We start from the raw sequence: 13,329 nt of genomic DNA on the forward strand, positions 1-13,329 counted from the left end.
TTGGAGTTTGGAACTTTTTGGGTATAATTTAAACTGATTGGCCAAATTCAAATTTGTTTTTGTCTCCAGGCAACCAGCTACACTAGCTGCTGGACTAAAAAGGTTACTCTATATCTTGATCAGAACACTTGGTGCTGTCAAGTAGTTCTGATAGCTTTTAACTTTCTGAAACGTACAGTACACCTATATTTTCATAACACTAATCCACCTAGGCTGCACATAACAGTCAATTTTAGCATGGCCAATTCTCCTACTCTTTACACCTTTGGACTTTGGAAGGAAACTAGAGCACCCGGCAAAAACCCACAGACACACAGGGTTAGTCATGCTAACTCCACACATAGTTATATGGTGCTGGAAAAGCACAGCAGGTCAGGCAACATTAGAGGAGCCGGAGAATCGACATTTCAGGCATAAGCCTTTCATCAGGAATGAGACTTGTGGGCCGGGGGTCTGACAGATAAAAGGGAGGGGGTGGGAGTGGGAGGGAGGTAGCTAGCTGAGAATACAATAGGTAGAAGAAGGTGGGGGAGAAAGTGATACGTTGGAGAGGAGGCTGGAGCCGATGGATAGGAAAGACGATGGGCAGGTCAAGAGAGCGGTGCCGAGTTGAAGGCTTGGGACTGGGATGGAGGGGCGGGAATGAGGAAACTGGTGAAATCCACATTAATCCTGTGTGGTTGCAGAGTCCCAAGACGGAAGATGAGGCGTTCTTACTCTAGGTGTCTGGTGGTTAGGGTTTGACGATGGAGGCGGCCCAGGACCTGCATTTCCTTGATGGATGGGAGAGGTAGTAGTGGCCTCCTCTATTGTCAAACCATGAAAATCCTGGGCCTCCTCCATCGTCAAACTCTAACCATTCGATGCCTGGAGGACAAATGCCTCATCTTCCGTCTTGGGACCCTGCAACCAGACGGGATTAATGTGGATTTCACCAGTTTCCTCATTTCCCCTCCTCTCCACCTTATCCCAGTGCCAAGCCTCCAACTCAGCATCACCCTCTTGACCTATCCATCGTCTTTCCCATCCATCCAGTCCACCTTATCACCTCCCCCACCCTCATCTACCTATTGCAATCTTAATTACCTTCCCCAGCCCCATCCCCCTCCCATTTACATCTCAGTCCACAAGCCTCATTCCTGATGAAGGGATTATGCCCTAAACATTGATTCTCCTGCTTCTCAGATGCTGCTAGTGCTTTTCCAGCACCACACTCATCGACTCTGGTCTCCAACCCTCACTCATCCAACTCATCTATGCTGACCAGGTTTCCCAAACTAAACTAGCCCCATTTGCCTTCATCTGGTCCATTTCCTCGAAACCCTTCCTGCTAATGTACCTATCCAAATGTCTTTTAAATGTTGTAACTGTGTTTGTATGTTCTACTTCCTCTTGCAGTTCACTTCATATATACAAGACCTTCTGTGTGAAAACATTTCCCCTCAGATCACTTTCAAATCTTCCCCCCCTCACCCTAAAACTATGTCCTCGAGAGTTTTGAATTCACATACCTTAGGGAAAAGATCTTAGCTATTCGCCTTTTCTATGGCCCTCTACAAGGTCAACCATGCACCACACTATATCTGCGAGTTTTCCAGGCAATCGTACCGTCTCCCTACACTCCATCTTTGCAAGTGTTTCCCCATTCAGATAATGATACAATTTTTCCGTTTAAAGCCACTGTGCCTGCCTCCCATCAGGCTCTCAGTCACCCATTAGGCCTAGGCAATGGTTTCCATGACACTCACTTCTCTCTCCCTCCTTCCCCACCCACTCGCAATCACGCGCACGTAAAGATCTGTGACGACATGCGTCGCCTTGCGGATTCTCGTGCCGCGAGTCACGTCCACTGATGTCGAGCGTACACCGGGTGGCGCGCGGGAGCGCGCGCAGGGTGACGCGCACGCACGGACTGGCGGACGGGAGGGGGCGGTCAGTTTGTCAGCTTCATTGATGTTGCTCGGCGGCGCCACCGCGGTCCTCGCTTTCCGCCGCCTGCTCACCGCCTCGAGCTGCTGGAGAGGCCGCGTCCCTCTCATCCTCCGAGCCAGAGCCCCGACACCCGCCATCGGCAACCGAGACGGCGCATCTAAGAGGCTCCTCGGCACCCGCCCTCACTGTCCAGACAAAATGCCGGCCAAGAGACCCTTCGAGCGGCTCCCCACCGACGTGACCCCGGAGAACTACTCGCTGTGTCTGAAGCCCGACCTCATCGACTTCACTTTCGAAGGGAAGCTGGAGGCCTCTGTGGAGGTGAGAAGCAGCCTACACAAAGGATATTTTTTAATTAAAAAAAACACTCCGTAATTGAGCCCTGGGCTCGTGGGTCGGGATCTACGTTAAAGGCCGCAAATTTACCTCAAAATAATAACCCCTGGGGCGCAGGTTTGTAGCCAATCCGGGTGCAGGCCTTTACCTGGACTTGTGATGGGGAGTGGTGCTTTTAATTCTTGATGGTGATCACTGTAACTCTGCAAAATGAAGGGAGAAGGAGGATTTGATATAGTTTTAAACCCTGATTCCTTAGTGTATACTCATTTTACGAAGGGGGAGGCCTGAGGTTGTTTTTTAGTATTAAATGGAAGACCTCTTTAAGCTTAAATACTGAATACGATTTGTGCAGAAAGTCCACCGCCCCGTCCCGCCCCCTTAAAATGCAAGGCCAGAAATTTGGAGTAAGTGTTGCATAAAATATAAGCGTCGGGGGGGGGGGGGGAGAAGAGGTGGAGAAGCGCACATTTTGAGAAATGTCGAATCTGTCGTTTAATATCTTTCTATGACCAGGGCGCAGGCGCCGTGTTCAGTCTGTTGCCATTGACAGCAGTAATCTTGAGTTTAATATCTTTTTAAAAAAAACTTAATTTTTTTTAATAGATGTGCTTAGGATGTTTTTTTTAAAGTCATCTGTGTCAAGGTACAAATTGCTTGAAGCGTTAATGATTTTATGTATGAGACCATAAATCATTATCTTTTGGAATAAATCTTTTTTTCTAAAATGAAACAGCTAACGTATTTCCGTGTTCACAGTACTGGATTATTGCCAATTTTTATAAACAAAACGATTAATGTACACTGAATAATTAGTGAATCTTAACTCGTGTTGCTCTGTCTCTTATATTTTTGTTTCTGTTGCATTGGTGTAACTTTTACTACTGCTCCGGCCATTTTATCTAAATCTCCGTTCTGATCTAACGTGCTCAAAAAATTGGCAGTGTTGATCTCTGCGTCAAAAAGTGTGGAGCTGGAAAAGCACAGCAAGTCAGGCAGCATCCGAGGAACAAAATGCCTGAAACGTCGACTCTCCCGTGCCTTGCATGCTGCCTGACATGCTGTGCTTTTCCAGCTTCACACTTTTTGACTTTGATTCCCCAGCATCTGCAGCCCTCACTTTCTACTTGATAGTCTCTGCACTTTGTTTGCTTAAATGATTTTGGCAATGGTTAGGTATTGTCATATCTTAGTCTTCTAATTCCCTCTGTATCTTGGGATTTATGGTTTATATTTTATTTGAATTTTTTTATTATTTGGCCATTTTTAAATTACCATTTATAAGTCTGGGATTTTAAGATATGCTTGGCAGTCCAGATATTTCAAAAAATTATTTTTACATCCCCATCCATACATATAGAAAGAGCACCATGGCTTCCTTTTCAATTTTTGAGAGCCCCATTTAGTCCTTTTGATTTATTGCACTTTTTATTTTTGGTGGTGAAACTGTTCTAATTACCGTATATTTTATTTCAATCTGGGTTTCATGGCAGTTACATTTTACAGAAGCCCATTTGTACACAGCATTCAGTTTCCTTCATTTGCGCTCTTCACAAAGTGTCTTGTAGAACATTGAACTTTTCAGGCTCAGAAATGATTTTTAAATTGCATGGCCTGATCTCTGGAACCACCCCTCTAAATACTTTCCCTTCAGGATCTGATTTAAAAAGCATTCTCTGCAATAATTTTCCAACTTTTCATTCAGTTATCTGGTCTAATTTTCTCCTTAGATATTCATTTCTCCATCTCTTTTTCCTCCTCTGTGAATCATCTGTGATCTAGTACGTCAGATTAGATTACATTACTTTGTGTAGAAACAGGCCCTTCGGCCCAAGTCCACACCGACCCTCCGAAGATCAACCCATCCAAACCCATTCCCCTACATTTTACCCTTTCACCTAACATTATGGGCAATTTAGCATGGCCAATTCACCTAACCTGCACATTTCCTCCCACAGTCCAAAAACCGGAGCACCTGGAGGAAACTCACGCAGACACAGGGAGAATGTGCAAACTCCACACAGACAGTTGCCCGAGGCAGGAATTGAATCTGGGTCTCTGGTCATGTGAGGCAGCAGTGCTAACCACTGTGTCACCGTGCCACCCAAAAACTGGATCAGTTTTTGTCCAATGTGTACAGAAGGGTTTCCTGACACAGTATGTTGAAGGGCTGACCAGAGGGAAGGCCACACTGGATCTGATGCTTGGTAATGACCCAGGCCAGGTGTTTGATTTAGTTGTAGTTGAGCACTTTGGAGAGAGTGACCATAATTCAGTTACGTTTAGTTCAGCAGTGGAAAGGGATAGGTACATGCCACAGGTCATGAGTTACCGATGGGGCAAGGGCAATTATAATACGATTAGGCAAGAATTAGGATGCATAGAATGGGGTATCAAAATGCAGGGGATGCGGACAATGGAAATGTGGAGCTAGTTTAAGGAACAGATATTACATGTCCTTGATGGGTATGTCCCTGTCAGACAGGGAGGAGGTGATAAGGAAAGGGAACCGTGATTTACTACAGAAATTGCATCTCTTGTTAAGCGGAAGAAAGAGGCTCATGTGTTGATGAGACAAGATGTTTCAGATGAGGTGATGGAGAGTTACAGATCAACTAGGAAGGATTTAAAGAGAGAGTTAAGAAATGGAAAGAGAGGACATGAGCAGTCTTTAGCAAGTAGAATAAAGGAGAACCCTAAAGCTTTCTATAGGTATGCAAGGAATAAAGGGATGACTAGAGTAGGAACAGGACCAGTCAAAGACGAGTGGGAGGTTGAGTGTGGACCCTGTGGAGATTGGAGAGATGCTAAGCTAGCGTTTCTCATCGGTTTTCACTCAGGAAAGGAGAATATTGTAGAGGAGAAGAATGAGGTGTGAGATATTAGGCTACAAAGGATCAAAGTTAGTTACAAAGAGGTGTTATCAATTCTAGAAGGAGTGAAAGTAGACAAGTCCCCTGGGCCGGATGAGATTTATCCAAGGATTCTCTGGGAAGCTAGAGAGGAGATAGCAGAGTCTTTGACTTTGATTTGAGTCGTCATTGTCTACAGGTTTAGTACCAGAGGACTGGAAGATTGCAAATGTTGTGCCCTTCAAGAAGGGCAGTAGAGATGACCCAGGTAATTATAGACCAGTGAGCCTTACTTCTGTTGCAGGAAAGGTTTTGGAAAGGATTATAAGAGATGAGATTTATAATCATCTAGCAAGCAACAATTTGATTTCAGATAGTCAACGTGTTTTCATCAAGGGCAGGTCGTATCTCACAAACTTCATTGAGTTTTTTGAGAAGGTGATGAAGCACATAGTCATAGAGATGTACAGCATGGAAACAGAACCTTTGGTTCAACCCGTCCATGCCGACCAGATATCCCAACCTAATCTGGTCCCACCTGCCAGCACCCGGCCCGTATCCCTCCAAAGCCTTGCTATTCATATACCCATCCAAATGCCTCTTAAATGTTGCAATTATACCAGCCTCCACCACATCCTCTGGCAGCTCATTCCATACACTTGGCTACCCTCTGCGTGAAAAGGTTGCCCCTTAAGTCTCTTTTATATCTCCCCCTCTCATCCTAAACTTGTGTCCTCTAGTTATGGACTCCCCGACCCTAGGGAAAAGACATTGTCTATTTATCCCATCCATGCCCCTCATAATTTTGTAAACCTCCATAAGGTCACCCCTCAGCCTCCGATGCTCCAGGGAAAACGGCCCCAGCCTCTTCAGCCCCTCCCTGTAGCTCAAATCCTCCAACTCTGGCAATATCCTTGTAAGTCTTTTCTGAACCCTTTCAAGTTTCATAACATCTTTTTGATAGGAAGGAAACCAGAATTGCATGCAATATTCCAACTGTGGCCTAACCAATGTCCTGTACAGCCGCAACATAACCTCCCAACTCCTGTACTCAATACTCTGACCAATAAAGGAAAGCACACCAACACCTTCTTCACTATCCTGTCTCCCTGCGACTCCACTTTCAAGGACCTATGAACCTGCACTCCAAGGTCTCTTTGTTCCCAACACTCCCAAGGACCTTACTATTAAGTGTATAAGTCCTGCTAAGATTCGCTTTCCCAAAATGCAGCACCTCACATTTATCTGAATTAAACTCCATCTGCCACTTCTCAGCCAGTTGGCCCATCTGGTCCAGATCCTGTTGTAATCTGAGGTAACCCTCTTCACTGTCCACTACACCTCCAATTTTGGCGTCATCTGCAAACTTACTAACTGTATCTCTTATGCTCGCTTCCAAATCATTTATGTAAGTGACAAAAAGTAGAGGGCCCAGCACCGATCCTTGTGGCACTCCACTGGTCACAGGCCTCCAGTCTGAAAAACAACCCTCCACTACCATCTTCTGCCTTTGAGCCAGTTCTGTATCCAAATGGCTAGTTCTCCCTGTATTCCATGAGATCTAACCTTGTTAATCAGGCTCCCATTGGGAACCTTGTCGAATGCCTTACTGAAGTCCATATAGATCACATCTGCTGCTCTGCCCTCATCAATCTTCTTTGTTACTTCAAAAAACTCAATCAAGTTTGTGAGACATGATTTCCCATGCACAAAGCCATGTTGACTATCCCGAATCAGTCCTTGCCTTTCCAAATACATGTACATCCTGTCCCTCAGGATTCCCTCCAACAACTTGCCAACCACCGAGGTCAGGCTCACCGGTCTATAGTTCCCTGGCTTGTCTTTACCGTCCTTCTTAAACAGTGGGCCCAACGTTTGCCAACCTCCAGTCTTCCGGCACCTTACCTGTGACTATCGATGATACAAATATCTCAGCAATAGGCCCAGCAATCACTTCTCTAGCTTCCCACAGCATTCTCGGGGACACCTGATCAGGTCCTGGTAATTTATCCACCTTTAGTCGTTTCAAGACATTCTCCTCTTACACGTCTTCTCTGTAATTGGGACATTTTGCAAGATGTCACCATCTATTGCCCTAGTCTGTATCTTCCATATCCTTTTCCACAGTAAATACTGATGCAAAATATTCATTTAGTACCGCCCCCATTTTCTGCGGCTCCACACAAAGGCCGTCTTGCTGATCTTTGAGGGGCTGAAAATGTGTTGCTGGAAAAGCGCAGCAGGTCAGGCAGCATCCAAGGAGCAGGAGAATCAACGTTTCGGGCATGAGCCCTTCTTCAGGAAGGCTCATGCCCGAAATGTTGATTCTCCTGCTCTTTGGATGCTGCCTGACCTGTTGCGTTTTTCCAGCAACACATTTTCAGCTTTGATCTTTGAGGGGCCCTATTCTCACCCTAGTTACCCTTTTGTCCTTTAATATATGTAGATGAGGGTAGGGCTGTTGACGTGGTATCCATGGACTTTAGTAAAGCCTTTGATAAAGTTGCACATGTTAGGCTGTTGGAGAAAATGCAGAGGCATGAGATTGTGGGTGATTTAGCAGCTTGGATTAAAAATTGGCTTTCTGAAAAAAGGCAGCAAATGGTTGATGGAAAATATTCAGCTTGGAGTCTGGTTACTAATGGTGTGCCAAAAGGATCTGTTTTGGGACCACTGCTGTTTGTCATTTTTAGAAATGACTTAGGCACAAGCATAGGTGGATGGATTAATAAATTTACAGATGAGACAAGTTCGGTGGAATAGTGGGAGTGAACAGTTTGGAAGAACATTACAGGTTGCAAGGGGACTTGGATAACCTGCAGAATTGGGCTGAGAGGTGGCAAATGGAGTTCAGTGCAGCTAAATGTGAGGTGATGCACTTTGGGAAGAAGGCAGAATATTGGCAGCATCCAAGGAGCAGGAGAATCGACGTTTCAGGCATGAGCCCTTCTTCCTGAAGAAGGGCCCATGCCCGAAACGTCAATTCTCCTGCTCCTTGGATGCTGCCTGACCTGCTGCGTTTTTCCAGTAACACATTTTCAGCTCTGATCTCCAGCATCTGCAGTCCTCACTTTCTCCAGGCAGAATATTGGGTCAATGGAAAGATTCTTGGTAGTGTGGATGTACAGAGGGATCTTGGAGTAAATGTGCATAGATCCCTGAAAGTTGCCACCCAGGTGAACAATGCTGTTAAGAAGGCATGTGGTGTATTAGGTTTCATTGGTAGAGGGATTGAGTTCCAGAGCCGCAATATCGTGCTGCAACTATCAAAACGCTCGTGCGGCCGCACTTGGAATTTTGTGTACAGTTCTGGTCACCATATTTCGTGAATGATATGGAAGCATTGGAAAAGTTGTAGAAGAGAATTACCAGGATGTTGCCTGGCCTGGAGGGAAGGTTTTATGTGGAAAAACTGAGAGATTTGGGTCTGTTCTCATTGGAAAGAGGAAGGCTAAGACAGGATTTGATAGAGACATACAAGATGATTAGATTGTGTAGATAGCGAAAGTCTTTTTCCTAGGATCATGATGTCATCTTGTACGAGGGGGCATAACTAAAAATTGAGGGGTAATAGATTTAAGACAGATGTCAGGCAAAGGTTCATTACACAGAGTGGTAAGGGCGTTGAATTCCCCGCCTGCCAGTGTAGTTAACTCAGCCACATTAGGGAGATTTAAACAATCCTTGGATAAGCACATGGATGACGATGGGATAATGCAGGGGGGCGATCTGAGAATAGTTCACAGGTTGGCGCAACATTGAGGGCCGAAGGGCCTGTTCTACGTTGTATTGTTCTATGTTCTACATTAAAAAAGGAAACAGTATAGAAAGAGGTGGATTCGAGCAATTGCCGTCATGATCTTGATTTGCCAAACCTAATTTTTAAATTATTCTTTTATTTTGGAAATAATCCAAAATCTTGTTTCTTGCTTTGTTTTAGAGTATTGCTTAGTTCTGTGTCTCATGAAAACTACCTTTTCAATCCTATCGCATTTGCTTGATTTACAATACTGCCTAGCAGTGAGAACCGACTTCACCTGCTTTATAAATGATTATAAAGTTAAAGTGTTCAATAGGAGGAATTGTAGAGTGTGGAATTCTCAAAATGGTCTATCAATTCACTGGTAGTTGCTGAAAATTCTCTTAAATTCACAGTATAAATCCTTAAGGCACATAGCAAAGGTCAATAATGCAATAGCCAACAATTAGCAATAGTATTATGCATCAGGTATTGAGGTATTAGAACTATTTGAAGTAGAAGTGGGGTGGGTGGTGGAGTGTGGAACAGTGGTTTGATTCCAACATTGGATAGCTGACTGCATAGAGTTTGCACGTTCTCCTCATGTCTGTGTGGGTGCCCCATGGTGTCCAGGAATGTGCAGGTCAGGTCGATTAGCCATTGGAAATAAAGTTAGAGGAATAGGGTAAGGGGCGGTGGTGAGTTTGGGTGGGATACTCTTGGGAGGGTTGGTGCAGTCCCAGTGGATTGAATGGCCTCTTTCTGTACTCTAGGGATTCTGCGTTTTTATAATTTAATGTGTACATGCAGCTATTAATATGTAACATAGAAAAAGGTTGGGAGTCCTTGATTGTACAACCTATCCTTCACACTGAAAGGCACAAGGCCTTAATGCAAGTGTTAAGAAAAGTTACTCCATGAGGAAATGCGATACTAATTTTTAAAGTAATTATTATTTTGTCCCAAATGTGTGCACCTGTCTAGAGCAGGTAGTAAATGGACTGAGATTGGTCTAAGTTTATTCATGTCTTTGGCTATGTAAAACCTGGGAACATTTTTGCACTTGACTATCGAGTATTAGTAAACCATCAAAAGCTCAAGGATCAGCATTAAAATCATTTAATTTACTATATAATTTCTTTCTTAACATTTTGTGAGAAATGTTTCCTTTCAGTGCATTGAGCTAAAATCTGGTCTCTTGTCCCCAGTTTTTAATTGCTGCACGATCAGTACCTGCTGTTGCCTAGGCCCCAAGCTCTGGAATGCTGTCTCTACGTTTCTGTTTGTTTTTTTCCTTTCAGATGCTTACAAACTATCTCTAGGAATAAACTTTTGGTTATCTGACCTAATATCTTGTGATGTGGCTTAGTGTCATTTTTTACTTTGTAATAATCTTGAGGCATCTTGGGATATTTCATTATATTAAAGATGTTCTATAAATAGGATTAGTTGTGCATGTTTGGCCATGTAAATATAATCTAATAACTGTGCTGGAAAAATTACTAGACAAATGACCAAATACTGTGATTGTTGCAGAAATTGTTTCTATTTGAACCTATGAAAAAAAACATTTCCTCTGTGAGTATTTGTCCTTTCTTGGTACCTTTCGGTACCAAACTGTACATGTATTTAAAGCAGTGACATGAGCAATTTTAATGTTTAGTTTTCAGTAGAAGTTTGTAAGATAACTGGTGGAGTTGTTATCCTGTACAGTGTGTAATATGGTTGAGTCCACTGCTGTCTCAATTAGGGCATGCACTGCAAGAGAAAAATATCAATGCACTCTGACCATTCTTTCTGTATGGAGGCTATATGATGGATGGAATCAGGGCATTATTATGATGCATTGTAAAGTTGAATGATCTACAAATATTATGTTTAGTCTCCTATATGAACTTTGAGTTGTCATTGAGTTTCAGTACTATTTCTAGTCTTGTTTCCCTGAGTGGGTTTTTTCAAGTTCTCACTCGCTGTTTGTTTGTTAAAATATGACAGTAACAAGAATGTAACAGCAAATCAAAAATCCTTTTTGTAAACACTGTTAATGCAAATGCAACTTATTTTGGTGTCATATTTATTTGTAGATTCCTATTTGCACTATTTTCATTGGAAAATTATAGACCAGTAAGCCTAATATCAGTAGTGGGGAAAATTCTTGAATCCATTACCAAGGACTTTACAATGGAGCATTTAGAAAGCAGTGGCAGGATGATACAGAGTCAGCATGGATTTATGAAGGGGAAGTCATTCTTGACAGATCTATTGTAATTCTGTGAAAATGTAACTAGCAGTGTTGACAGGGGAAACCAGTCAATTCAGTATATTTGGACTTTTTCCTGAACGTGTTTGACAAAGTCCTGCATAAGAAATCATTGTGTACGATTAAAGTGCATGGGATTAGGGGAAGTGTATTGAGATGCATAGAAAACTGATTGTCGGAGAGGAAACGGAGCAGGCTGTAACTAGTAGGATGCCACAGGGGTTGGTGTTGGGACCCCAGCTATTCAGAATAGAGATTAATGATTTGGATGAGGGAACAAAATGTAACATCTCAAAGTTTGCACTTGATACCAAATTGAGTGGGAGGGTGAACTGTGACGAGGATGCAGAGATCCTTCAGCATGATCTAGACAGGCTGGTTGAGTGGGCAAATCGATGGCAAATGTAGTATAATTTGGATAAGCGTGAAGTAATTCACTTTGGAAGCAAAAACAAGAAGGCAGATTACTATCTGAATGGCTGTAAATTGGGAGAGATGAGTGTGCAGCAGGACCTGGGTGTCCTTGTGCACCAGTCGCTGAAGGTAAGCATGCAGATGCAACAGATGGTAAAGAAGGCAAGTGGCACTATGGCCTTAATTGTGAGAGGTTTCTAGTACAGGAGTAGGGATGTGTTGCAGTTATGCAGGGGACTCGTGAGGCCACACCTAGAATACTGTGTGCAATTTGGCCTACGTTTCTGAGGAAGGATGCTCTTGCTCTCAAGGGAGTGCAGCGAATGTTTACCAGGTTAATTCTGGGGATGGTGGGACTGATGTACAGGGAGAGATTGACTAGGAGGAGTCCAGATGAATGAGGGGGGCTTTCATAGAGACTTATAAAATTCTAACAGACGAGACAAGGTAATGCAGGGAGGATGTTCCTGATGATGGGTGTGTGCAGAACCTGGGGTCACAGTCTGAGTAGAATGGAGATGAGACATTCCTTCACGCAAAGAATGGTGAGCGTGTGGAATTCATTACCATAGGAAGTAGTTAATGTCAACACAATGAATTTATTTAAGAGGCGGTTCGATAGAGCACTTGAGGCATGTAGGATCAAAGGTTATGAGGAGAAAGCAGGGTTAGGCTATTGAGTTGGACGATCAGCCATGATCGTGATGAATAATGGTGCAGGCTCGAATGGCCTCCTCTAGCTCCTATCTTAATTGTTTCTATGAGGGAAGTGTGAAAGCATCTATTTGCATAATTTCTTTGAAAAGTGAACTAAAGAAAGAAGTGGGAGAGTGTTATGATGTGTTTGAAGGGGCTCATGGTTGGAAGTTGCAGAAAAGGCTGAAGGTATGGTAAATATGGACCTTGACAAGGTAGTTGGTCTGGACTAAACTTTAAAGTTGTAAGGAGATTGAGTGACAGAAATTGAAAGAATGGTTGGATCTGGCCAAGGGCCTTTTTGACCATTTTATAGGAAATCTAGTTTGACTTCAGAGTCTTCAGAGGATGCAGGATGGAAAGTGTCTTGGAGAGATGCTTCTTGAAGTACTTTAAGAATCAGTGATTTATATATCTGAAGAAATATATACAATTAAAACTAAATTAATATTAAGACCTATCCCCATCAAAACATGCAAGAGCAAAAGTTTAAAATAAGTCTAGCAGAATCTGTGGAAAGAATAACCGTTCATTTTATTGAGTCTGATATATCTTTGGAACTGATGAGAGGTGGGAAAAGTGATGGATTTTATGCTGTTGAAAGGCGTGCTCCTGCCCACTTTTTTCAACTGTATACAATCAATCACTTTTTTCTTTGGGAATGAAGATTTGTGGAAGGGTTGTATTGGGCTCAAGGTATTATCTTTCTCTTTCAAATGCTGCCTGACCTGCTTTTTCTCCAGCACTTCCCAATTTTATGTCACATCTCCAGCACCTGCAGTATTTTGCTTTTGTTTGAGTTTAAGTGGGATTGGGCTGGGGAGAAAGATGGATTTAAATCAATAAGTCTCTGTCCTTGGGAAAAGGAACACTATAAATTTTCCAATTTAAAAATGTACAGTGATTTGAGAGCTTTTTATTGTGCAGTATTCTGGATTTTATTGAGGTAACACTGTTCTTGCTGTTTGTGAACACGTTTTTCATTGATTGACAGATACATTTGTATTTGTCGAAGGAAGATGTTGCATCAATGTATGTTTCACTTAATGTCATTGTGACCCTTTTTCAAACCTATTTAATCATGTATATTATCAAATTGT

The 13,329-nt window shown here is 43.0% G+C and overlaps 1 protein-coding gene across 2 annotated transcripts in view; it reads left to right on the forward strand.

Moving 5' to 3' along the window:
* Window positions 1–1,919: 1,919 nt before the first annotated feature.
* Window positions 1,920–13,329, forward strand: part of npepps (aminopeptidase puromycin sensitive) — a 209,027-nt gene continuing 197,617 nt past the window's right edge. For both annotated transcript variants that reach the window (XR_009646443.1, XM_060848704.1), the window contains exon 1: window positions 1,920–2,253. Coding sequence is in view for 1 of the 2 variants with exons in the window: in XM_060848704.1 (XP_060704687.1) it covers window positions 1,954–2,253 (300 nt within the window). In the remaining variant the exon portion in view is untranslated. The remainder of the gene's footprint in view (window positions 2,254–13,329) is intronic.

This window comes from Hemiscyllium ocellatum, chromosome 32, assembly GCF_020745735.1.
Source record: "Hemiscyllium ocellatum isolate sHemOce1 chromosome 32, sHemOce1.pat.X.cur, whole genome shotgun sequence".
Lineage (NCBI taxonomy): Eukaryota > Metazoa > Chordata > Chondrichthyes > Orectolobiformes > Hemiscylliidae > Hemiscyllium > Hemiscyllium ocellatum.